General features: G+C 40.7%; 3 protein-coding genes and 1 non-coding gene across 4 annotated transcripts; 2 read left to right on the top strand and 2 right to left on the bottom strand.

Moving 5' to 3' along the window:
- The first annotated feature begins 301 nt into the window (after positions 1-301).
- Positions 302-4,351, top strand: LOC115684406 (probable receptor-like protein kinase At1g80640). Its single transcript, XM_030609138.2, has 10 exons — positions 302-802; positions 1,039-1,209; positions 1,384-1,634; positions 1,734-1,866; positions 1,976-2,039; positions 2,129-2,225; positions 2,365-2,467; positions 3,380-3,498; positions 3,593-3,682; positions 3,840-4,351. Exons 1-10 carry the CDS (start codon positions 565-567, stop codon positions 3,978-3,980), a joined length of 1,407 nt encoding a protein of 468 aa, XP_030464998.1. The 5' UTR covers positions 302-564; the 3' UTR covers positions 3,981-4,351.
- Positions 4,352-7,079: 2,728 nt separating this feature from the next.
- LOC115684418 (U6 spliceosomal RNA) lies at positions 7,080-7,181 on the top strand. The gene has a single exon (XR_004006141.1). It is a non-coding gene; the product is annotated as a U6 spliceosomal RNA (small nuclear RNA).
- Positions 7,182-7,986: 805 nt separating this feature from the next.
- LOC130140134 (chalcone synthase 2-like) lies at positions 7,987-16,211 on the bottom strand. The gene is made up of 3 exons (XM_056318737.1): positions 16,185-16,211; positions 12,424-12,574; positions 7,987-9,012 (listed from the first exon to the last, which is right to left on the bottom strand). The coding sequence occupies exons 1-3, from the start codon at positions 16,209-16,211 to the stop codon at positions 8,009-8,011; spliced, it is 1,182 nt and encodes a 393-aa protein (XP_056174712.1). The 3' UTR covers positions 7,987-8,008.
- A 4,792-nt stretch (positions 16,212-21,003) lies between these two features.
- On the bottom strand, positions 21,004-23,894 carry LOC115684395 (chalcone synthase-like). The gene is made up of 2 exons (XM_030609126.2): positions 23,704-23,894; positions 21,004-22,007 (listed from the first exon to the last, which is right to left on the bottom strand). Exons 1-2 carry the CDS (start codon positions 23,882-23,884, stop codon positions 21,004-21,006), a joined length of 1,185 nt encoding a protein of 394 aa, XP_030464986.2. The 5' UTR covers positions 23,885-23,894.
- Positions 23,895-26,429: the final 2,535 nt, after the last annotated feature.

The raw sequence follows: 26,429 nt of genomic DNA, 5'->3' as shown, positions 1-26,429 counted from the left end.
AGAACCAATCATCCAATTCGATTTAGAAACTAAATAGAAGCTGAAAAAAAAAATAAAAAACCGATCACTCCCAACAGGAAAAGTCCGATTTTTCTTCCTATGCCATCTATATGGACAACCGAGTCGGATTCCCACATGATTGTTGTGGCCCCTGTCCCCGCGTCTCTCGCTTAAAGGCCCTCCTTTTCTTTCTTTCTTCTTCTCCTTTTGCCTTTCTGTATCGGACAGAAAAGAAACACAGTTTTAAAAAACGAAGCGTAAAGAAAGAGGAGAGAAGAGAGAGAGAGAGAGAGAGAGAGAGAGAGGAAAAGGTATTGGAAAAGGTGTTCAAAAATCGAAAGGACATGGAGAGGATGAGGGACTAGAAGAAGATCCAAAGACCACCACACTTTCCGCCTCACCCCTTTCACTTGCTCCAGAGACACAGGCCTCACAAGTCACAAGGGCAAGGCGTTCTTCGTGTGAGCATGAGCTGAGAGGGTTGTGTGTGTGTCGTGTGTCGTGTGTCCCTGTTTGATCCCCCAAGAACGAAAAGCCAGGACTCGGCACATTTCTCTGTCTTTCATGTGTTCTTGGAAAAGAACAAAAGGGGAAAGAGAAAAACAACTAATGAGGGGAAGAAAACAAAGAATGGAGCTTTCTCTTTACCTCCTCCTCCTCCTCCGCCTTCTTATGATTCCTGTTTGGACTTATGCAATGAGGAGTGACCCACCTCTGTCCTCCATGTCAGCTGCTCCTCATCCCACTCCTCCTTCTCTTCCCTCCTCTCCAGTTTCCACTTCAATGGCTGCTTTCTCTCCAGGTACTCTGTCAAACTCGTGATCCAACGTTTCTCTCTAATCGAGTTTCCAAAAGTTCTTCGAAAGGGATTTGAAAATGCTGCTGCAATCAGTGAGTGGCCAGATTGTTTCTCGTTTTCTTGAGATTTTGGTTTGGTGCTTTGATTTTGAGGCCCATCGCAGAAAGATCTCACATTGGTGGATGAATTGTGTGCTCTAGCCAAGTTTTCAATAAAGTTTGAAGCTTTGGGTTGTGCAGGGCTTTCAGTGGGAGGCAGGAAACACCGGTTGGATTCACATGAGAAGTTGCTCATTGCTCTCATTGTTTCTTGTTCTTTACTGGGTGCAATCATCTTGATCTTCATGGGCCTTTGGGTTTATTACAGTAAGTTCACCCACAAGTCCAGCAAAAAGAGTTCTCAGAGATCAGGTGAACTACTTTTTCATTTTTCCCTGAATCTAAATTCTTTTCTTTTTTTAATTCTCTTTTGGGCTAAATTATAAATACTTGGTGGGTTTCAGTTTTGCTCTAGTGATGATGCTGACAATGTGATTCCCAGTGTGCTTTTTATCTCTTGTGAGTTATGGGGGTTGATTCTTGCAGAAGCTGAAACGGGGGTTGCATTAGCTCCATTTTTGGGTAAATTCAGTTCTTTAAAGATGGTTAGTCGGAAAAACTCCATTGCGTTCTTTGAATACAAGCTTCTGGAGAAGGCAAGCAACAGTTTTTCGGACAGTAACGTTTTGGGAGAGGGCGGATTTGGACGTGTATACAAGGCTAGGTTGGATGACAACAAGCATGTCGCTATCAAGAAGCTAGATTGTGGGATTCAGGACGCCATTAGAGAGTTCGAGGTACTATATTTTGTTAGAATTACATAATGGGTGTTTTCTTTTTGGATTCTCTGCAGTCATCTTACTGTTCCATTGCACAACTCTGGCGTGACATCGCAGAACGAGGTGGATTTGTTGAGCAAAATGCAGCATCCGAATATAATTTCCCTCCTGGGTTATAGCATCAATGATGAGACAAGGTTTATTGTTTACGAGTTGATGCAGAATGGCTCGTTGGATACTCAGTTGCATGGTAAAAAAATATTCTTTCTGCTTATGCTTCGGTTTGTATATCAACACAGGTAAAAAAAATGGTCATAAGAAAGACGAACTGATTTTCAGTCATAAAATTATTGTATCAGGACCTTCTCGAAGATCAGCATTAACTTGGCACAGGCGGATGAAAATCGCTTTAGATACAGCGAGGTAAGCTTTTGGTGTGGCACCCAAAGGCTGATCTCTTTTCACTGTCATTTAATAATGCGGATTCAACAAATTGTTTGAATTTTGACCAGAGGATTAGAATATCTGCATGAGCACTGCAATCCACCAGTCATCCATAGAGATCTGAAATCATCCAATATACTTCTCGATGCCAACTTTAATGCTAAGGTACGCTGTGTGTATAATATTGCAACTTCTCTCATGTTCTTAATTTTATATTCCCACTGATATGTTACAAATATGTTGCTATACCTTCTTGTCTGTTTATTATATTCAGCTATTTCTCTCTCATCATATTCTTGTTCAGCTTTCAGATTTTGGCCTTGCTGTGACTGACGGATCCCAAAATAAAAACAATGTCAAGCTTTCGGGCACACTGGGTTATGTAGCCCCGGAGTACTTATTGGATGGTATGCCCACTGTATTGACAGATAAGAGTATTGTAATGGCTTGCGATGTCTTATTAATTTATTGCTCACTCTTCCCCAGCGCAAATTATTTACCTTCTCCTTTTGGACCGCCAGTGACCTCAATTATGTTGCATGATGATTACTGAGTTCGGTTAATGGATCGCGGGCAACCTCCCTTGTGAAATTGTTCTGAGTGCCTGGCTACACGTCACACATGTCCTGCTGCCTCTGTGCAATCCACCTAATACCCACATGATTGAAGCTTTGGTCACATAAATACCTAATTTGAATCAGGAGTCCATGAGATCTAAGTCCCATTCTTATGAGTCCTTAGAATTTCCCTGTACGCTCTTGGAGTACTACACTCCGAATCTCAGAACACACTATCTGCAGGTGGTTTACTGTCCAAGTTAGAAGGAACAGTGGACGTTCTTTCTTTGCTTGCATTGTCTTTATGATTCAAACATCGAGCACCTTAATTCTTGCGAAGTCTATTTTGTTCATATTGTTAGCCTAACCTTGGTCATTATTTACTATGGAACATGCTCGATCACGAAAGACAAGATCTAGGCTGCATGCGCATTTCCTGATGAATGCTAATTTGTGCAATTTTGCAAAAGATGACAGCTTAGCACCAATTTTTTTTACTCTAATGAGAAAAGGGAGACAAAGCTAGGAACTCTGGAATTAGTGACTGTAACTCAGAGAGGGACGGCTGATTGCCAGATACTTCTCCCGAATGTTTTTCAAACAAGTCTCAGATAGCGGAAGAACCTCTTGTGGCATGATTTGCGACGTCGAAATTAGTTTACTGCGTTTCTTGTTTAAGATGAGATCTGTGCACCGACATGGTTTTTTAGCTGGCCAGTGTGCTTAATGCCATCACCATAGTGGTTAATTGTGTCATTTCAGGTAAACTGACGGATAAGAGCGACGTGTATGCTTTTGGGGTTGTCCTATTGGAGCTTCTCTTGGGAAGAAAGCCTGTGGAGAAACTTGCACCAGGTCAATGCCAATCGATAGTCACATGGGTAAACACCCACTTCTAATCTCCATCTTATGCCTAATCTGAGGGGTGTGCAACCCCATTTATGGTCTGAAATTATTCAATCTTAATGAATGCAGGCCATGCCTCAGCTTACTGACAGATCAAAGCTTCCAAACATTGTGGACCCTGCAATAAAAGATACTATGGACATGAAACACTTATACCAGGTTCATTGACCGTTAGTTTCAGCTAAAACCATCCCAGTTCTATAATTTAATAGCCAACTTGACCTTAAAAAAGCCGAGTTTAGTATTTCTGTCGAACGACCCAACTTCCTATTGAATTTGCCATTCTTAATTCCGGACGTGTATTGTCTCTGTTTAGGTCGCTGCGGTGGCTGTGTTGTGCGTGCAACCGGAGCCAAGCTACCGTCCGCTGATAACGGACGTGCTACACTCTCTCATCCCACTCGTGCCAGTTGAGCTCGGGGGTTCCCTGAGAGCTGCAGTGCATTCTGGTAACTAAGATATGCGCGTAAGGAAACGTGTTTACGAGCTGCTTTTTAAGAGTGTCAGGCTTGCTTTCTAGAATGCTCAAATCACGGCGGCTGAGCAGTGGAGACCCCGTTTCGCGTGTGGGTTCATGGTCACACCGGGTGTTGCGTCCAAAAAAAAAGTGGGCCTGACAGGAGAAGTGCTTCTTTGTGTGCTAATTTGTAAATTGCAGGACTATATAATGAAACGGGTTTTATATGGTATTGCGAAATAGTTCACCGGGGCGGAACGTCGAGCCCTACTCGCTCGAGATTTCTGATTTGAATATAGATTGAGAATAGTCCTCAATATATTACACGTTTGCATATATACTACTTATAGTTTGATTGGTCTTTTCCCGTTTATGTCAAAACTCTTACCGAAGAAGAATACTTCATTCTAATCCTTGTCATGACTATAAGCCTTATAGGGTCGGGTCGTAACATACACACTTCTATAATGTTTCGGGTCGGGTCGGATTGGGTTTTCATGACACCCGATAATATTTTGCTCTGTGCTGGGTACAACCCGTTCCATACCTGGGCCGTGCCTGCGTCATGTCAAGCCGGCTCGTGGCCAGGCCTTGTACCAAATCCATGGGACGGGCTTGTCCAGGGGCCTCGTTCTGAACCAGCTGTTCGCTTTATAGTCTTTTTTTTACCAGCAATTGGGGACAGAAATATTAGCTGAAGACTCTTGTACTTTAAGATGTTACCTAAGATGAATTCATCATTGGACGATGTTTTGCTAGGAAAGCATCCCTTCCAATCGTTGACTCGACAATAAGGCTCCATTTATTTTACAAAAAATATTTTCTAGAAATACATTTTCCACATTTTCTGTGTTTGAATGCCTAGGAAAATGAGTCAATGAAAAATGTTTTTTTAGTCAACGGAAAATCAATGCTTAAATTCAGAAAAATGATTCTCTTTAAAAAACCGAAAAATATTTTCCAAAATGAGACTTTGTGCTTGGGTACGAGAACTCCAATACTCGTTCCAGGGCCCTTGGTAGCGGGGCTGGGACTTGAGGTTAGGGTTGGGTCTACAAAGGTCCATTGAGGACAAGCCTGGGTCCGTCGAGGTAGGGTCTAGGACTGCAGTGCCCGTGTTGGGACTCTAGGGCTCGTGCCTAGGACCTCGGCTCGCTGGCTCCTTGGCTTGGGTCCATCGAGGCCAAGCTCAAGACTCGTGCTTGTGCCTAGGACCTAGGGCCTTGCCTGCATCCATCTAAGTTGTGCTCAGAACCTAGGCCGTTGCGTCGGGGTCTATCGAGGCCAGACCTGCTAACTCAAGGTTGGGCCTAGGTCCTTGACACCCGTGCCCCGGTCCCTTGAGGCCGAGCCTCGGCCCCGGCCCCAGTGTCTGGGTCAATTGAGGCAGGGCCTAGGACTCCGGTGTTGTTACCTATGCCTGGGTCCATGAAGGCCGAGCACCAGACCCCGGTCTCAACACAACACAGACAAACCCAAAGCGATTCCTATTCAAACTCAGATCCTTCCTCTTTCAGGTACACTAGAATTCAAAGCATCCACCCAACAAAAAATGGAAACAAACGCGAAGCACCTTACCTCCACCGACAGAGAGCGAAACTAGCTAACGAACACGCGCACACAAAGCAGTAGAGAACTCAAACCCGGCTGGTCAATTAATGATGCAAGCTCTTTCAGAACAACGAACTTCTAATCCAAATTCCAAGCGACAAATGAACTCTTTTTCATCGAACGAGAAGCTGCAAGGTCCAAGGAAGAATCGGAATGCGACCTGTTGACGTCAGTGAAGTTAGAGTCAGACCCAGGAGCAACCCTTTTCCTTCTTGTGTTCTTCTTGTTCCCCCTACGCCTGCGATTTTTACTCAGCTCTTCTTGCTTCGAAACCTCGGCATCTCCATCCACGACAGGTTGTGCCAGATCGTTCTTTATGTTCTGATGATCCACAAGTTCGCCCTCCTCCACGTCGACCATTTCGACATCATCTTGTCGAAGTTGTCCTCTTCATAGATGGCGTCCAATACGCTCTCTCCCTCCATCAGCCAAAGGATGAACTCAACAAGCTCCTGTCTCTCTACCTCTCTCTCTCAAGCTTCACCGATACTAATTAACTATTCCGACCAAACATCACGGTCATTGTACTTCGAATCGCTTTTACATCAAGAAAGGAACGAGAACGAAGAAACTAAATTGGAACGACTGAAAATTGATCGCTTGAAAAATGACTGGAAATAAGCTACAAGAAGATAAGAATGCATCGACTGGAGTAAATCTTCTTCTTTAGCTGTTTGTGCGTCCCGTCTTGGTTGCATGTGAAAGTGCAAAATAGGTTCATAATAGTATGTTTAGCCACATATATGATATTCAGAGTTTAATTTTATTCGATATATTGAGTAATTGGATAAAAGCTAATAATACTGAATTTTATATATTTCGTATCTATCTAGTTCTGTTACAATTGGGTTCAGATATGATATATATCTACAACTTCACAATTCTGAACGTGAACTTCCCTATCTCGATAAGTTAATTCATACCATTTAACTTCCAATAATTTTCTGGCCAAAAGTAATATTATAAAAGATTTGTTAGTAGGAACAGTACAATATTGAGCAGTGGGAACGGGGGAGCTGAGAAAAAGAAAAAGAAAAAGAAAGAGAAGAAACAAAATAGTCAACAATTTCCGCATATTTCACAAGAATTCAATAAGGTTTTCTTGTTTCGGTAAACTGTTCGTTTAATATGACACATAAATATTCGAATACAATCTAAATACTGTACTAGGTTTACGTGCATACCAGGTGATGAAAATTCATTGAAAATATAATCACTTCGCCAAGAACAAGATCACTTACATTTTACATAATATAATGTCAAAAGAAGGGTGTTGATTATTTAAATACGTGGTCTAAATAAAGTATAGAAAAGAGAACAAGAGCTTGGTTGCGTAGACCACCATGACTTCGGATGGGTGTGGGTGGGCCTTGTGTGGAAATAAAGAAATCTCTATTTAGGCCTTCTGTTGGAGGAGAGAGGAGTCCAACATGGAAACAATCGAACATCCACTTCGACTTTTATTACACGAGAGAGATAGGAGAAATCGTCTTTTCGGAGACATCCTATAAAATTAGAACAATACAGTGCAGATTAGCACGGGTCTGTGCAAGAATTATAGGCACAAATTGAGAAATTGTTCAATTTTTTAAACCTTTTTATTCGAGTTTTGAAGAAAGTATAAAATTTTTTACCTCCTTGGAATCTACTTATTCGTCAATAAATAAATCTTTCTTCTCTAAAGCTTTACGATAGTGGACGTATACTCCCAATCACTATAAGTAAAATGAAGATTGGGGGATTAAACCGCATCCCATTATGAGCATTTGGCCTTTTTATTTTTATTTTTTATAATAATTCAGGGGCACAGTGTGAATATCCAATTACCAGTACGCTCATGAAACACTTTACAAGTTCCATAAACCGATTAAGCTCAGACCTGTAGCAATTATTGTCAACACATCATCTAGGAGCTTCGATTCTTCAGTCATGAAATGATTTTCCTTAGGGTTCCATTTGGGCTTCGGCATAAGACCTAGGCTATTATATGTAAAGGAAATTACGCATTGATAAATCTCAAGCAAGTGAAATCGAAGATTCGGGTCTTCCTATTTGAGTGAGATAATCAATTCATCCTCTAGAATTAATCACAGAGGATATTGAGCTATACTTAGACACGCCATTTGAATTTTTCAATCTATTAATAGGATTCTTTGCCACTATAGTACTTGAATTCCTCAATTTATTAATAGAGCTATATCAAATGTCACATTGATAGCACGCGCATGCACTTAGAGAGATGCCCTCAAAATGATGTTATGAGGCGCAAATAAGTCATATTTAAGCAAACCTCAACAAAGTCCTTCACATTATTATTATAATTATCGTTATTATCGTAGCAGCATCTTAAGTTGAGATCATTATTGTTATAATTATCATTATTATCGTAGCGGCATAGGCCTGTGCTTGTCCCGATTTCACCCGGTGACGATGGGCACACTCCGTAAAACGACCGTCTCGACGGTGAGGCCGGGGCCGAACCCTAATAGCACCCCCAGCTCCATCCCCTCCCCCATCGTGGCCTTCCGTTCCTCGATCGACTTTCTCCTCATCTCGTCCAGAATAAAGAAGACACAGGCGCTGACCATGTTCCCAAACTCTTCCAACACGTGCCTCGAAGCTCTTAGTTTCTCTTTCCCCAATGCAAATCTTGCTTCTATGCAGTCAAGAATCCTCCTACCTCCGGGATCTACGGCCCAGAAAATGATGTTCTGATCCGTGACATTAATCGAGCCGAAAGCTTCCACCAAAATCTCCTCCAGGTCGGTGGCAATATATGCCGGCACCTTCTCCGATATCCACATGGTGAGACCGACCTTGCGATGATGGCCTTCAATCGCCCTGTCAGAGTCCGGCAACACCGACTGCGAGGAGGAGATGATTTGGAAGATTGGCCGTTCAATGGTCGCATTCGGCAGAGCAGTACCGATAATCATAGCTGCTGCCCCGTCACCAAAGAGCGCTTTACTAACTAAGTAAACTGGATCATCCTCAGAGGGAGCTCGAAACGAGGCGATGGTCGACTCGACGCAAACCGCGAGCACCCGAGCCCCGGGGTTGTTCTCGGCAGTGTCCTTGGCAATTCGGAGGACGGTTCCTCCGGCATAGCAGCCTAGGTTGTATAGCATGACCTGGTTGACCGAAGGTCGGAGGCCGAGCATCTTGAGGAGTCGTAGGTCCGCGCCGGGCGTGTCCACTCCGGAAAGGGAGCAGAAGATTAGGTGCGTGATCGTCGATTTCGATTGGCCCCATTCTTCAATGGCCTTCGTGGCGGCTTCCATGCCGAGCTTCGGGATCATTTCGATCGTCAAATCTTGACGTGGGTCTAGTGATGCGGCACCGTAAGAGCATAAAGCTGGGTTTTGCTTGAGAATTTCCTCGTTCAAGTGAAAATATCGCTTCTTTATTGCAGATTTCTCACCTTTAACATAAGCATCATCAGAAAACCAAATCAATTTTGACAGAATCATTAACAATAGATAAAACATTACCATCGGCATCCTTGAAAAACATGTTAGAATTTATATATTCCTAGCAGCTTAAATTTTGAGGAAAAACGGTTTACCCGAAATCCCCCCCCCCCCCCCCCCCTTTCCCTTTATGTGATGAGTTTAAAGAGATGAAATAAATTGATTAAAAGGGTATATGAGGAACCACTTTGGGTCTTCTGGTTCCGATAAATTAAAATTTGAGTTTGCAAAATTCCATAATTGAGCTGCCAGTAGGATTTTGGATTTTGGCTCGCGTTTTACATGATCAGTGAAGTTATTGTGCATTCTATGGGCCCGGTGTTTATATACCAAGGTGGGGCGCTTGTGATTGTAAAATCAAAAAAAGAGTGAATGGTCTTTTCAAAAGTCGAAGTCACATTGAAAGGGACGCAAATTGTTTTCAACATAGCACGTAACATTCGTATCACACTTGGACAGTGATAAAGGGTAGAAAAAGAGATGGTATATGTATGAAGTAGTGCACACAAAATTGTTTACTAAAGATATAACATGGAAATATTAGTCAATGAAATGAAATGCTTTCGGCGCAACATGATGTTTAACTCTTAAGTAATTTGATTATCACATTATGATTAGACAAAGCCGACTTTGAGTACGTCTGGTCGTTTGTCAACACAAAAAGAATGAAAGGTAAAAGTGTCATCTGCTAAATTCCGCGAAGTCAAAACGGTGTTGATGTGACAAAAGGTATCTAGAGAATCAGTCAGACAATCTCGCATGTTTCGGAGAAAAAAGTACAATGAATGCGGACGAACTCCTCCTTCACATTGTCAACATAAAAACAACGATGAGTAAGGCTGTATTTGATAATTATTTTGTTTTCGAAAATAATTTTTATTTAAAAATAATTTTTTTGATTTTGTATCCGAAAATAATTTTTAAATATTTTAAGGCGTGTTTGGCAACTGGCCAAATAGTAACTATTTCTATTATTTTGTTCCCAAAATCAATTTTGGAATAGAAATTCTTTTGGTAAATTTTTTATTTCCGGGTACAAATTTGCAAAAATTTGTTTCCAGAATCAGTTTTGGAACAGAATCAAGAATTAGTTTTTGAGCAGAAATCCATTTAGTAAATTTTTTGTTCCCGGGCACAAATTTGCAAAAGTTTGTTTCGAGAATCAGTTTTGGAACAGAATCAAGTAGCAAAAAAAGTTGCTTCTTGATCCTGGGAACAAGAATAAGAAATGAAAAAGAAATTTTTTTTCTTTTTCTTCTTCTTCTTGGCCTGTGGTCGGTTGCTGGCCGCCAGCCACTGGCGACCGGCCATAGGCTAGGGCCGGCGAGGGCGTCGTGGCCCTCACCTGTGGTCGGTGACCGTCCCCCATGCCGGCGAGGGCGAGGGCTGCCCTCGTCGGATTTGGTATGGGCGACCCTCGCTAGATCCGGAGAGGGCGGCTCGCGGCCTGGGCAAGGGCCGCCTTTGCTGGATCTAGTGAGGGCGACCCTCGCCAAGGCCGCCGAGGGCGGCCTTCACCCAGGCCGCTAGTTGCCCTCGCCTAGGCTGTGAGCCGCCCTCGTCGGATCTGGCGAGGGCGGCCCTCACCTAGGCGGTGAGGGCGGCCCTTGCTGGCCTTGGCCTGTGGCCAGCTGCCGGCGTCGGCAACCTGGCCATGGCCAAGGAAGGAGAAGGGGAAGAAAAAAAGAAGAAAGAAATATTAAAAAATTCAAAATATTATTAAAATGTTATTAATAAATTTTTTTTTGTACAGTTACTAAACACCTTCAAATGCTTAGAAATTGATCCCGAGCACGGAATAAAAAAGAATCATTTCTGAGCAGAATCAATTTTTTGGAATAGAATAGTTGCCATGTTTGGTAACTACCTAAAATTTCTATTCTTGGAATAGAAAAAGAATAGAAATGCGTTTGTTCACTACACAATTTTTTTTTTATTAACAATATTTTGAATTTTTTAATATTTCTTTCTTTTTATTTTTCTTCTTCTTCTCCTTCCTTGGGCATGGCCAGGTCGCCGGCGTCGGCGACCGGCCACAAGCCAGGGCCGGCGAGGGCTGGATCCTCGCCGCCTGGGCGAGGGCTGCGATGCCCTCGCCAGCCCTGGCCTGTGGCCGGCTGCCGGCCACAGGCCAGGAAGAAGAAGAAGAAGAAAACCAAGAAGAAAAAGAAAGAAAGAAAAATTTCTTTTCCATTGCTGATTCTTTTTCCTAGAATCAATAAGCAACTTTTTTTTGCTTCTTGATTTTATTCCAAAACTGATTCTGGGAACAAATTTTTGCAAATTTGTGCCCGGGAACAAAAAATTTACTAAACGGATTTCTGTTCAAAAACTAATTTTGAGAACAAAAGAATAGAAATAGTTACTGTTTGGCCGGTTGTCGAACGCACCATAATAGTAACTGATTCTATTCTTTTGTTTCCGTAATCAATTTTGGAACAAAAATCCATTTGGTAAATTTTTTGTTCCCAGGCACAAATTTGCACAAATTTATTCTCAAAATTAGTTTTGGAACATAATCAAGAAGCAAAAAAAAAAGTTGCTTCTTGATTCTGGGAATAAGAATTAGAAATGAAAATAAATTTTCTTCTTTTTCTTCTTCTTGGTTTTTTTCCTGGCCTGTGGTCGGCCGCCGGTGACCAGCGACCGGCCACAGGCCAGGGCCGGTGAGGGCGAAGGTGGCCCTCACACAGGACGCTAGCCGCCCTCGCCAGGCGAGGGTCCAGCCCTCGCCAGATCCGGCGATGGCGGCACTCACCCAATCCGCGAGCCGTCCTCGCCGGATTTGGCAAGGGCGGCAGCGAGGGTCCAGCCCTTGCCAGATCTGGCAAAGGTGGCTCTTGCCGAGGCAGTGAGGGTCCAGCCCTCGTTGGCCCTGACTTGTGACCGGTCGCCGGCGCCAGCGACCTGGCCATGGCCAAGGAAGGGAAAGAAGAAGAAAAAAAAATGAAAAAAAATGAAAAAAAGAAGAAAGAAATATTAAAAAATTCAAAATATTATTAATAAAAAGAAATTCTGTACAGTTACCAAACGCATTTCTGTTCTTATTCTATTCTAAGAATAGAAATTTTGGGCAGTTACCAAACGCCTTCAATTGCTTAGAAATTATTTTCGGGAATGGAATAAATAAGAATAATTTCTAAGCATAAATTGTTTCCGGGGATAGGATGATTACCAAACACATTCTAAGAATATAGTGGTAAAAAAAAAATAATCTCGAGAAGCTCACACCTATTTCGTCTAAATAACAATTACTATTTATGGAGTTGAAAAGTAGAATGCAACAACGCATTTTTGTACTTCAAAAGTGCAAGAGAGAGTTGGTTTCAGGATGATTTTGAAACAAGCATGTGGGGGCTTACAAATGCGGACGAACTTCTCCTTTACATTGGTCAAATGGTGGGTGTTGGTGACGCGAAACAAAAATTCAGGATAGTCTTCCTGATTGATGCAGTTCGAAGGGTTGGCTGTGCCAACGGCCAGAATTGCTGCTGGAACTTTGCACTCACGGGACTCCTCCGTCACTGAAATTCCGAGTACAAAGATGAACAGGGACGAACGGGGATTACTGTTATATATAGGTGCATGCATGGAGGGTGGGTAACGATTAATTAAATTCCCATTTTAGATTAGATGGGTCCTTAATTCCCACTTGGGATGGGGTTGCTAGGGTGGGTGTATATGTTGCATGGTGCCGGAGCATTAAGGTTATGTTTGGCTATCTGTACATAAACTCGGTCCAACTCGATGGTTGAGACTTGTGAATAAACCGGCATTGTGTAATTCAAATTTGGAAAGAGAAGATACAAATAGGAATACCAGATAAGTTTCGACACGATATATTTCTCTGGTAGAAATAAAAATTTAAAGGAAATGCTCATCAATAGGAGAGAGGTTTCGGAAAGTGCGGACAGCGGTTCAAACAACGGTTGTGACCATGCAATCCTCTGTCCTTTTCTAAATCAGTTTACGTGGTTATAAGGTGTGGGTCTAGGAGGTGAGTGTAAGATTATGTAAGATTACTGCCTAACTGCTTTAAAAGTTTAAATTATTAGGTAAAGAAATTATTAATATTTAGGGCATGTCCGGATAGATTCTTATTTTTTATTTTTTACTCAATTTAAAATTTATGGTAGACACATTTTGAATTTTTTTAACACAAAACACCTCATACTTTCACAACATTTGAATGAACACGTGGGGCGGCAGTCATTTCTTTTAGTTTAAATGGGGGTAGATCTAGTCGTATAACGCATATATATTCCTATAGCGTTCTACATACACCGTGTAAAAGTATTTTGCTAATAATAAGGAAAAAAGATAAATACTTTGATAATTGTAAAAAAACTGAAAATCTTTTTGATCATTTCTTCTGTAATAATTAATCTATTCTTTGTCTCTCTTGTCTCAAAAGCTCATTTTCCTGGTGAATTTTTTTTTTCAAAAAATAGACAGTGGGCTAGACTAACAAATAGTTATAGAATTTATTATTTTGTTTATTATTATTTAAAAAAAAGAAAAAAGCGAAACGGGGCCTGGTCTTTGTGGTCTAGGTTGCTGATTTTGATTGATTTCCGCAGCTGGTGTTGACGGTTGTACAGTTTCCTCTTCATTATTGGCTCATACACTCATTAAATTATCTTCAAACTTCATATTTATCGATTTTTCCACTTCCTACGAGACTTTGTTAAAAACACCATATGCTTTACTTGAAGTCGAGTAACCAAGAAATATACATTCGTTTGATCTTGATTCACACTTACCAACATTGTCAATTGTATTCTTGAGTATATAGCATATGCAACCGAAGACGTGAAAAGTATGATATGCTTGGCTTTCTATCTTGAACAACTCATAGGGGGTTTTCTTGAACAATAGCCTAAAATATAGTCAATATATGATATAGCAGGCATTAGCAATTGCTTCCGCCTAGAAACAAGCACAAGTGCCGCTTTCAATCATCATTGTTCTTGAAGACATCGATTGTTCCTTTCCATAGCACCATTTTACTATGGAGTATATGCTATGGAGAAATTGTGCTCCAAGCCATTTGCTTCATAGAAATCCAAGAAGCTTTAGTTCTAGAATTCTCCTTCATGATCTGTTCGAATAGCTGAAAAGTTGTACCTTTTCTCATTCTAGACTTTTCGTGCAAATTTCACCAAAGAATGAAATGCATCATTTTTGTGGGCTAAGAACATCGGCCATGTGAACCTTAAATAATTTTCCACAATCATTAGACGGTATCTTTTACTGCCAAGGCTGGTTTTTCCAGTTGGTCCAAAAAGATCCATGTGAAGTAACTACAATCCTCTGTTAGTAGCTACATGTCATATTGGTACTTGTTCTCCTATTGTCACAATTTTTGTCCTTGCCTTCACTGATCTCGTAGGAATCATTGATATCAACACAATTGACAATGATATTAACATATGCATTTATCATAATAGATATTGTACCAATGATAGTTTTGGAATAATCAAAGTTCCACAGGGATGCTTTCCCAACAAAGAGGCAGGAAGAGGTCGGGTTTGTGGCAATAGGGACATTGGCTCAACTGATTGGGGGAGTGGACCTCATGCTTCTATTTTATGAAAAATTTAATTGGAGTATTGCCTGTTGTTTCACAAGTTTAATCAATTAGACGAAAACATGGTTTAGCATTAAAATATTCTAATACTCCCCTCACACATAAATTTGGATTTAACAAAGTAAGATTAAAACTCAAGGAAAATTATCCAATCATTCCTAAACATATTGTACGGATGCCAATTCAATCATAAACTTTTCAATTTTGCCAATTTAGTCTTAAACTTTTGTGCGAAATTTCAATGAGTCCGTTCAGCCAATTTTCGTCTGAAATTGCTAACGTGGCGATGTGCCGCGTAGGACGATAGGTTGTGACTGGTCCGCCACGTTAGTGATTTCTGATGAAAATTGAGCGGAAGAATTACATTGGAATTTCATGCAAAGGTTTATGACTAAATTAACAATATTAAAAAAATTTTAGGACTAAATTGACATCCGTACAATAGGTTAAGGACTGATCGGATAATTTTCCCCTAAACTTAATACCTTTCATTTTGATATTTTATAAGATTTTGTTGGAAGCACTGTAAACTTTTTTCAATCTTAAGTGATTAGGCATGATTTGATGTTCAAAAATTGTAACGGTGGGTCGGCAATTTTGCATAATTTCTCAAAATATACACGTGATCGTACTTTTGTATCTAAAGGTTGGCCAAATTCTTGCACATTTACTCCCCTTTATACTCACGTGTTTGAATTCTAACATTTAAGAACACGAGCCCACCTCCGAACGCTAATTCGAGAGCTGCCACGGGCAAAGTTGAACTAAAACATAGGTGTTTTTTTTTTTTGGTCGTCTACTAAAACATAGGTTTACCCGGAGGACTTTAAAGGTTGATAAATGATGTTGCCCCATCCACAAGAACGCTAGCAATGGAGTTGAAATTTTGTAAGGCAGAAGAAGAAAAATTCCTGGACCAATGGGAAGTTAGGATGACTAAAGCTCTACTCGTTGCGAATTTAACCTGAGAAAAATTCTCTGTTTTGAATCCCTAATTATCTTCATCGGGAACGATGAAGATTACATACTTGAGATATGAGATGAGCATATCGGTATTCCATTTGCAAAAGTGGGGTTTACGGGTCGAAATCACAAAGCAGGTCCACTCTTCCTTACTAAATTTCATCCGTTGGTAAAGTATGCATGACGTTGTTTGGAACGCGATCCAAGGCATGCTACGATAATTATTACTAATATGATGATGGAAAAAGATGGTGAAGTGAATGCGCTACTTCCTTGTTATGAATATTAGGAGATTCATCCTGTCAAAGGACAATAACTTGTAGAACCAAATAAAATGAGAACTATATCAAAATGCAGTGGCAAGCATGTAGTTAAGAAAATCAATATTAATGAAATCATTGAAGTTGGTTTCCTTAAGATTGTGTCTTGGTGCATGAATTAGGCGAAAAGCAAAACTATCATTTGCTCGGTGATGAATGGATTTTAGTCTCAATCTTAAGGGGTTATCTGAGTTTTGAAGATGATGCTCAAGAGAGATTAGTGGAGAAAATTGTCTAAGAAGTTCTATACCTGTTGCACTTTTGCCAATTCAGTCATAAATCTTTTAATTTTGTCAATTTAGTCTTAAACATTTCAACATTATGTCGATTGAGTTCATCCGGCCAATTTTGGCTAGAAATTGTTGACGTGGATGCCGGCCGTCCTATGAGGCACAGCTGGCGCTTACGTGGATAATTTTTAATAATATTTTATTATTTTTTACAAATTTTTAATAAATTTTCTTTTATTTTTCCTTTCCTTTTTTTTTTTTTACAATATATGGCCGGAGAGGGCTGCCGGGCTCACGCCGGCTAAGGGCGAAGGCCAGGACGATCTCGCTTAGATTTGGGCGAGGCCATAGTGGCCGCGAGCGAGGCAGCCTCGCCTAGATCTGGGCAAGGTGGCCTAGCCTGCGGCTGCGATGGTCTGGGCAAGGCTTTCGCGGCCCTCCTCTAGACCTTGCGAGTAGAGGTGTCAAAATGGGTCTTAAACCCATATATGACCCATTTAAAAATAAATGGGTCATATATGGGTCACTTTAATTTTAAAGAGCCAACCTTAAATGGGTTTTAAATTTTAAAGCTTAAAGATAAATGGGTCTAAATGGGTTGAGTTTGGAACCCATGTCCAACCCATCTACTAGACCCATCCACACACACACTCTCTCTTTACAAAAATGTTTAAAAAAATCGAAATTTAATTATTTTTATTTTTTCTCTTTTTCTTTTATTTTTTATTTTCTCTTCTTTCTTTTTTTTTTTTTTTTTATTCCGGCCGGTGGTCGGCCACGGCGACCGGCCACCGGGGCGGGACGACCTCGCCGGAGGCAGGCGAAGCTCGAGCTCGCCGGCCTCAGGTGAGCTCGACCTCGCCCGAGGCTGGCGAGCTCGAGCTTCGCCGGCCTCGGGCGAGGCTCCACCTCGCCAGATCCGGCGAGGTCGAGCTCGCCTGAGGCCGGCGAGCTCGAGTCTCGCCAGATCAGCGAGGCTGGAGCCTCGCTTGAGGCCAGCGAGGCCTCGGCCTCGCCAAATAGGCGAGAACGAGCTTCGCCGGCCTCTGGCGAGCTCGTCCTCGCCTGTGGTCGGTCGCCGGCCACGGCGGCCGGCGATCGGCCAAAAATAAAAGAAAAAGAAAAAAATAAAAATAAAAATAAAAATAAAAAATAATTAAAAATTCGATTTAAAAAATAAAAAAATATTAATTTTTTTTATTTTCTTGGATAATGACTTTATGGAAAATATTTTCTAGAAAAGTCTCATTTTTCGCAAAACAAACAGAACCTCAATTTTTAAAAAAATTATAAAAAATTTTCACTAACTTTGTATTGCATAAAATGTTTTAGCAGTATAATTTAAAAAAAAATCATAAGAAATAAGTATTCCTAGATTAGGTTAAATATAAAAGTGTTTTAGCAATATGGGTCAGGTCGGGTATGGGTTGGGTATGGGTCGAGTCAGGTATGGGTCGAGATATTTACACTATGAATAAATGGGTCATAAACGGGTTAATGGGTCAATTTGGGTCGGACCATTTATGACCCGATCCAAACCCGACCCGACCCACCCGTTTAACAGGTCTACTTGCGAGGGCCTGTCCGACCAGCCATGACGTCCTTCTGCTTTTCTTCTGCAACCCAAGGCAAGCGTCGAAGGTTTGAGCAGATAGTGGCTGAATGAAAAGCTCTTCTTCTTTTTCTTCCTGTTCTGTTGTTGCTGTGTTGATGCTAGGAAGATTCAACTCAATGATGGACGATGTCGTGGCTGGTCGGATTGGTCCTCGCTAGATCTAGGCAAAGGCCTAGACCATTGCGGCTGCTATGGCCTCGCCCAAATTTGGACAAGGCGGGGTGAGGGCAACCTGGATTTTACAATGTTAAAAAATAGTTGTAAAAAAAAAACAAGGAAAAGAAAAGAAAAGGAAAAAGAAAGTAAAAAAAAAAATTAAAAATTGGAAAAATAAAATAAAATATTATTAAAAAATATCCACGTCTGCGCCATTCAACGGTTGACGTCCACATCAGCAATTTTCGGCCAAAATTGACCGGATGGACTTAATTGATAAAACATAAAAATATTTAAGACTGAATTGGTAAAACTGTAATAGATTCACCAATATGTGTGATATAGAAACCAAAGCTTGGATTGGGCTCGGATTTTCCGATGCCTGAAAGAGACCACTGAAGCCCATTATTTGCGTCTTGAAGAAAGGAAGCTTAAAATAGTCTAGCCTAATCAAGGGAATAAGCCCACTGTCTCTAGTTTGGGCTCATCGACTATTGAATACATCGAATTTGGGAAATTAAGATTTAAAGAATCCTAGTCCCTTAATCGAATACATTGAAATTTGGTCTATTCAAACCCATCAAAATGCTACATTTAATGGTTGTATTTTTTTTTTTTTGGTAATAGCCAATGGGGCCGTTACCCATTTTTTCATATCTATATAACAATCACTTGATGACTAAATAATCCTTAACCACTTACATTTGAGCCAATGAAATTTGTAAAATAAGTTTATCAATCTTTATATTTAGCATTATTCTTGGCATGCTATCGTTTGTGGGCCAAATCTCCAACCCCTTTGCATAAACCCCCAAAAATAAACTACTTATATCTGGGCCCGGACAAAAATGGCCCGACTATTAAAATATTAACAACGTTAGCCATGTTAGCAACTACGTAGGATAGTTTTTTTTTTTTGGTCTGTTCTAGGTAGGATAGTTTGAACGGAAACAAAAGTTTATTATTTTTGTCCCTGGGCAAAAATATGCTTTTGTTGGACATTAAAGATTCGGCAAAATGACATAAACGGTCCCTGAACTTTGGCCCAATGTGTAATTTGGTTCATGAACTTTTAATTTGTTCAATGTAGTCCCCGAACTTTAACTCAATGTGCAATGTGGTCCCTTAACTTTTCATTTGTTCAATGTCATCCCCGAACTTTTGGAATATATTCAATTCAGTCCCTGAATTATATGAAAATATTCAATGCAGTCCTTTCCATTAATTCAAGTTCAGGGATTACATTAAACATTTTCATATAATTAGGAACTGAATGGAATATGTACCAAAAGTTCAGGGATGACATTAAACAAAATAAAATTTCAGGAACCACATTAAACATTAGCCTAAAGTTCAGGGACTAGATTGAACAAATTAAAAAGACTGTTTGTGTCATTATCCCTAAAGATTAAGCCATTTTGTCTCTCAGGTGTAATTACGAGACTTTTCCGGTGAATTTGGCCATGATTCGTGAAAGATGGTAATAAATATGAGAGACTTAAAGAAACTTGTAGCAAGAGTAATAGTTGCTTTCATGCTTAACCCTTGCAAAGTACTTTTCTGCTAATTTTAGGGATGTAACTTGTAATTTTTGGTAAGAAATCAAGAAAGTACTTTTATGCTTAACCCTTGCCTACAAGGGTTGTTCTTGTCTGTCAGATCAGTTGCCAGTAAGTACTAAATTAATCCGAGTTATAGTTGATATTACGGTTGCGAGGGAATAGAGATGTAATAATTAGTTAATTGTAATAAACTATTATGCTATCCTTCATACATTTCTTCTCCAAGTAACAAAAGAATAATGCATCCTATCACCCTGATCCTCTGTCCCAATCAATTGGGAGGGAGAAGACAAGACAAATGGTGTGAGTTTAGACTTCCGGTGCGTTTGTTTTACGGAAGACTGAAATTTAGAAAATATTTTCCGGAAAATAATCATTTGTATCACCTACAAAAATAAAATAATGCAAAATATCTTCATCACCCATGAAAATAGTTAGGCGTAAATTTTTGTCGATAGTAAAAATATTTTCCGTTGATTAATTTTCTAAGCGATATAACCAATCATTTTTCGGAAAATATTTTTCAAATCTTGAGTTTTACCTGAAATAAACTCGCCCTTCGTATCCAATCGTAAGATAGGAATCAATAATCGACTAGTTCTGATAACAATGATGCAAGGCCTTTTAGCGACCCTTAAACTTAACTATCTGCTTCCAACATTTGGAAGCAAAACAGGGGATCTCCAGATTCCAGAAGCTTCAATTCTTCAGTCATGATATGATTTTCATCGAGTTCCATTTGGCTCTAATTCTATCACGAAAATATTCTTCCAATAGAAATGTTAGTAGTGGCCTCTAGTATATAGACCTTGGCTATTATGTATAAATGAAATTATGAACTGATAAATCTCAAGCAAGTGAAATTAAAGATTCGGGTCTTCCTATTTGAGTGAGATTGTCAAGTCGTCCTCTAGAATTAGTCACAGAGGCAATTGAGCTATATTTAAAACCCTATATGAATTCCTCAACCTATTAGTAGGGCTCTCTGCCACTATAGTATTTCCAAACTAAGTAGTTTCAACAGCCTGTCCAAAGTTGAGCCCTAAAATAGATTCTTTAAACCCTAAATTACTACAATTACCTTATGACTGGATAACAGACACTCCGACATTCAATTGATGCATTTAACTATTTCAAAAAGCTAATGCATTCTTTGATAGAATAAGTTTATTTTTATTCTTAGTTTGGTCAATACTTGGTGCTGATATTACAGGATCAAACATCATATCAATAACGCGCGCATACACGAAGAGAGAGACGCTGCTATGCCTTCGAATGAGAAATGTACTCATTCGAGTATTATCTTTTTAGAGGAATGCTAGCACGGACAGAAAGTTGGTTTATAGCGATAGTTCATAGAATGATTTTACTAGGAGCAAATGATTCAAATTTAAGCAAACATCAACAGAATCCATCACACTATTATTGTCATTATTATTACAGTGGCATTTTAAGTCGAGATTAAGAACACACAATTGCTCTCGCCGGCGTTTGCTGGTGTCGGTTTCACCCGTCAACGATGGGCACACTCCGTAAAACGACGGTCTCGATGGTGAGACCGGGCCCGAACCCTAATAGCACCCCCAACTCCATCCCCTCCCCCGTCGTGGCCTTCCCTTCCTTGATCGACCTTTTCCTGATCTCGTCCAGAATGAAGATAACACACACGCCGAACATGTTCCCGAACTCTTTCAACACCTGCCTCGTAGCTCTTAGTCTCTCTTTCCTCAATCCAAATGTTGCTTCTATGGAGTCAAGAATCCTCCTCCCTCCGGGATGTGGGGCCCAGAAAATGGAGTTCCAATCCGTGACCTTAATCGAGCCGAAAGCTTCGACCAAATTGCCCTCCAGATCCGCGGAAATCAGTTCCGGCACCTTCTCCGATATCTGCATGGTGACACCGACCTCGCGGTAATGGCCTTGGATCATCCCGTCGGAGTCCGGCACCACCGACTGCGAGGCGGAGATGATTTGGAAGATTGGCCGTTCTGTGGTCACGCGTGGCCAAGCAGCGCCGATGATCATAGCTGCCGCGCCATCAGCAAAGATTGCATTGCTCACTAAGTACACCGGATCGTCCTCGGAGGGAGCTCGAAACGTGGGGATGGTCGTCTCTGCGCAAACGACGAGCACCCGAGCCCCAGGGTTGTTCTCAGCAATGTCCTTGGCGATTCGGAGGACGGTTCCTCCGGCATAGCAGCCGAGGCTATAGAGCATGACCCGGCTGACCGAAGGTCGGAGGCCGAGCATGTTGAGGAGCTTTAGGTCCGCGCCAGGCATGTCCGCACCGGAGAAGGAGCAGAAGACAAGGTGGGTGATCGTAGACTTGGGTTGGCCCCATTCTTCGATGGCCTTCACGGCGGCTTCCATGCCGAGCTTCGGGAGCATGTCGATCGTCATATCTTGACGTAAGTTTAGTGATGAGGCGCTGTAAGAGCATAAAGCTGGGTTTTGCTTGAGAATTTCTTCGTTCAAGTGAAAATATCGCTTCTTTATCGCAGATTTCTCACCTGCAAGTAAACATCATCAGAAAATTAAATCAATTTCCACGCAATCATCAGTATTAAATAATCGGCATTCTTGAAGCATATGATAAAACGATGAACCACGACACATATTGAAGGGTTCGAATTCTGGCACTCCAATCCCTTTCAAATTTCTCCCACCTAACTTCCTATCTGTTAGTTATCTCGTTGACTTCATGACATTTACACCCAGTCTGCCGCTGCAAAAGAGCGACCGACCCGCGAATGAGACTATCAAGAAACATGACGGGAATACTATGCCGACACGTTTTCTAACAGTTTAAAATTTTAAGAAAAACGATTTGTCCAACAGGCACGATGAATTAAAATAAAAAAAATTATTAGAGACTCAATTCTTTAAACGGGCAACGTGGATGTTTTATTTGGTCTTTAATCATAAGGAAATAATCATAAATACTCATTTTCTCTCTTTCTTCTCTTTGCACCACCCACACTTGAATATGCTATCGGCCACCCCCATTGGCTGCGAACTCTCCTCTGCCAACACCATCGATGGCGTTGACGACGGAGTTCCTCTAGCGGCAAGAGGATCTAGAGGAGTCATTTCTTGATGTGGAGGTACCTCGTCTACATCTAGTCTCGGTCTGGAGGCAGTGACGACAGTAGAAGGCAACGACTCCATAATGAACACAATGACAAGAGGTAAGGAGAGAAAGAAGAGTTGACTTTTTAAATTTGAGATTTCATAGGGTATAGCGAGTCTCAAATGGGATAGAAACTGTGAGGCTCATCATTAAAAGTGGTGGGACAATGTCTGGAGACGATGTATGAGATAGAGGATGGTTGAAACGATGTGAAAATTATATGGTATTTGTAGCACACCTCTTTCTACCTGAACCTTCTCATTATGTGATGAGTTTAAGGGCCGAAAAGCTTAGTGCATCTGGACCCATTATTTAAGAAGTTGTGCAAATTCATGTTGTTCATATTAGAATAGAGTATAAATCGATGCAAAGGGTATATGAGGAATAATGCTCGAGTCTTCTGGCTCCGATAAAATATACTTCGAGTGCTCAAGCATCCATATTTGAGCCACCCAGCAGGATTTTGGCTTGCGTTTTCTATAATCCGTGAAGTGATCGGTGCGTTTTATGGGCCTAGAGTTTACATACCAAGGTAAGCGTGCTTGTGATTAAAAAAGAAAAAGAGGGAATGGTCATTGCTCTTAATGACCTTGATATTTTTTAGACAAAGCCCATGCGAACCATAGGTAAGAGGGTTAGTAGTGATCTAAACTGAAATGTGGTACATATACAGTGAGTCGTAAAATGCTTTATCAAGGCGAAAGGAAAATACTATGCAGGGTAACTAAGTGTACGTAGTAGTGGTACATAATAAAGAACGAAACTAATTAAACCCATGCGATTTTTCTCGAAGACCTTGATCACCTGTTAGCATATGAGATTTTGCAAAATGCCGTAAAAAACTTGATCCGAGTATCCTTACCACTCTAAGGGTTCTTTACTAAAGCAGGAACAATTCTATTGGTATCACTAACCGTTGGGGCATGCAAAATATTCATGTAAATAGGTCATAAAACTTTTGCATTGAAATCATAGTCATGAAATAAAAGATTTGTCTACCGATTATCAGCACCAACCCAAAAAATTAAAAAGAAAAAGAATTTAGAGTTGTTTGGCAACACGAAAAATGCTATTACAAATGCGCGCAAACTTCTCTTTGACGTGAGTAAGGTGGTTGGAGTTTGTGATCCGAAAGAGAAAATCAGGATAATCGTCCTGGTGGATGCAGTACGGCGGATTAGCTGTGCCAATGGCTAGGATTGCCGCTGGAGCTTTCCCCATCGACTCATCCCCAACATTGGTCGCCAAAGGTGCCATCGCAGTTTTTGTTTGTACCTGACTTGAGTGAAGAAGCAAAGTTCAGAGGGGAACAAGGGCTTTATTTGTAGACTGTGGGAGTAACTCCAAACCTTCAGGTTTCCTGTTAAATAGAGATAAAAGCATGTGAAAGACTGTGAAACACGAGGATGGGGTAGCTCACCTAACCTGCCAATGAAAATAGGCAGAATTGATGCACATAACAGGTTTAGTAGGGGGTCCCTAAATGTTGGGTGGTTTTGGGCATCTCTCACCCCAAAAGTTAGCTCAAAGGGTGAAACTTTTCCTCACACTTATAAACTGACCACCAGCCCCTTCTACAACTGATGTGGGATAATCCTCAACACTAAACAATCTACAATTTCCATAAGAAAGTCTGCACATGTATCTGAACTCAGAGTCGATTAAATCTGATGAGGTCCGGTCGCCGAAATTCTTCAATGCTTTGGGGTTCATCTAGCTGACGTCGTCGGGCTTTGTCCTATCAAGCCTCTTTGAGACGAAGTAGAAGGTCAGGTCATTGTTCACTTCCAAGTGCTCAGCGACCCCGATCGGGTCGAAGATTGAGGAGCCTGCGAGGAGGTTAAGCTTCAAGGTCGCGAGCTTAAAGGGCTTCAAGATGAGGCTGCAGGGACCAATCAAAGTTTGAAAATTAGGTGCCTGCGCTTTGCAGGGGGCAAGAGGACAGCATTTATCACTGCAATGGAACCGTCGTTGTAGATGAAGAATTAAAGAGGCAGGCGTTGATTGACTAATAACAAGTTTTAACAATGTTATTAATTTGTGGTTTCACAATTTTACTCACCCTCCTATGGTTTCTTTGCAGGCATTTCTGAGCTTTGATTTTGGTACACTTCGCTCCGCGACATAGAACTGTCCATGTGATCTTGTTGTGCATAGTTGTGGGTGAAGAACAGATTGCGTTATGTAATGATACATGAATAGCCAGTCGGACTAATTGAAGATAGTTCCCAAAGGAAATCTTTGGGTACACTTTTATTTGTATCTAGTGAAGGACCGGGGATTTCTAAGACACCTCGGCCCATCATTCCTTTTCAGTATTTGAGCATGAAGTCTTATGAGGATGATTTTTAAAAAATTCATAGAAACTCCAAGAAAGAGCCCTGCCGCTTCTACAAACCTTCTTCCGTAAAAAAACATAACCATTCTTGACATATTTGGAATCATGTTGAAAAGAGAAAATTTGCTCAAAGAGCTTTGGGGTGAAGCTGTCATGTATGAAGTCTATCTACAAAATAGTTGTCCTACATATGAACTTGAAGGCGTATCTCCACAAAAAGCATGGAGCGGGAGAACATCTAGTGTTTCCCATTTGAGAATTGGGAAAATGACATAAACAGTTCCTGAACTTTGGTCAAATGTGCAATTTGGTCCATGAACTTTTAATTTGTTCAATGTAGTCCCTAAACTTTAGGGTAATGTTCACTGTGGTCCCTGAACTTTTAATTTATTCAATGTCATCCTTGAACTTTTGGTACATGTTCAATTCAGTCCTTGAATTATATGAAAATGTTTAATGCAGTCCTTTCCATTAATTCAAGTTCACGGACCACATTGAACATTTTCATATAGTTCATCGACTAAATTGAACATGTAGCAATAGTTTAGGGATGACATTAAATAAATTAAAAGTTCAGGGACCATATTAAATATTAGTGTAAAGTTCAGGGACAACATTAAACAAATTAAAAGTTCAGGGACCAAATTGCAAAATGGGCCAAAGTTCAGGGACTGTTTGTGTTATTATCCCTTTGAGAATTTTCGGAATCATTGCCTATGCTCATGTTCCAAACTAGAAAAGATCAAAGTTGGAAGATCAAAGCAAAAAGCTCATTTTTATTAGGTATGATTCCTCATCCAAAGCCTATAAATTCTTTGATCCTAATACTTTGAAACTGTTTATAAGTAGAGATGTCGAGTTCGATGAAGCTAATGTTCATGGTGATTCTATACAAATGGAGTTGAAGGATCACTCTCCACCATCTTCTCCAATATCTTTTTCAAGTGCATCATCACCAACTTCTTCAATTGGTGTTGATGAACCATTAGTACCAAGATCGAGGAGATTGTCTAGCTTTATGAAGCCACCGATGAGCTTCACCTTGTATGCCTTCTCGCAGATTGTGATCCACTTGTCTACGATGATATTTTCAAAGAAGAAAAATGGAGGAAAGCTATGAATGAAGAAATTAAAGCTATTGAGAAGAATCAAACATGGGATGTTGTTGATCTTCCGAAAGACAAGAAAGCGATTGGTGTACAAGGCCAAAAAGAACGAGAAGGGGAAGGCTAGATTAGTCGCAAAGGGGTACAAGCAAAAAGGCCGAGATCGACTATGATGAAGTTTTTGCCCCTGTCATCCACATAGAAATGATTAGATTACAGCTCAAAATGCTTGGCAAATGTATCAAATGGATATCAAATCAACATTTTTAAATCACATCCTTGATGAGGGGATTTATGTTGAGCATCCTATGGGGTTTATCGTGAAAGGTAATGAAGACAAAGTTTTGATGTTGAAGAA

This window comes from Syzygium oleosum, unplaced genomic scaffold, assembly GCF_021117445.2.
Source record: "Syzygium oleosum isolate NSW1041296 unplaced genomic scaffold, Sole_v2.1 Sole_v2.16, whole genome shotgun sequence".
Taxonomy (NCBI): Eukaryota; Viridiplantae; Streptophyta; class Magnoliopsida; order Myrtales; family Myrtaceae; genus Syzygium; species Syzygium oleosum.
This window is presented reverse-complemented; position numbering and strand designations above follow the sequence as displayed.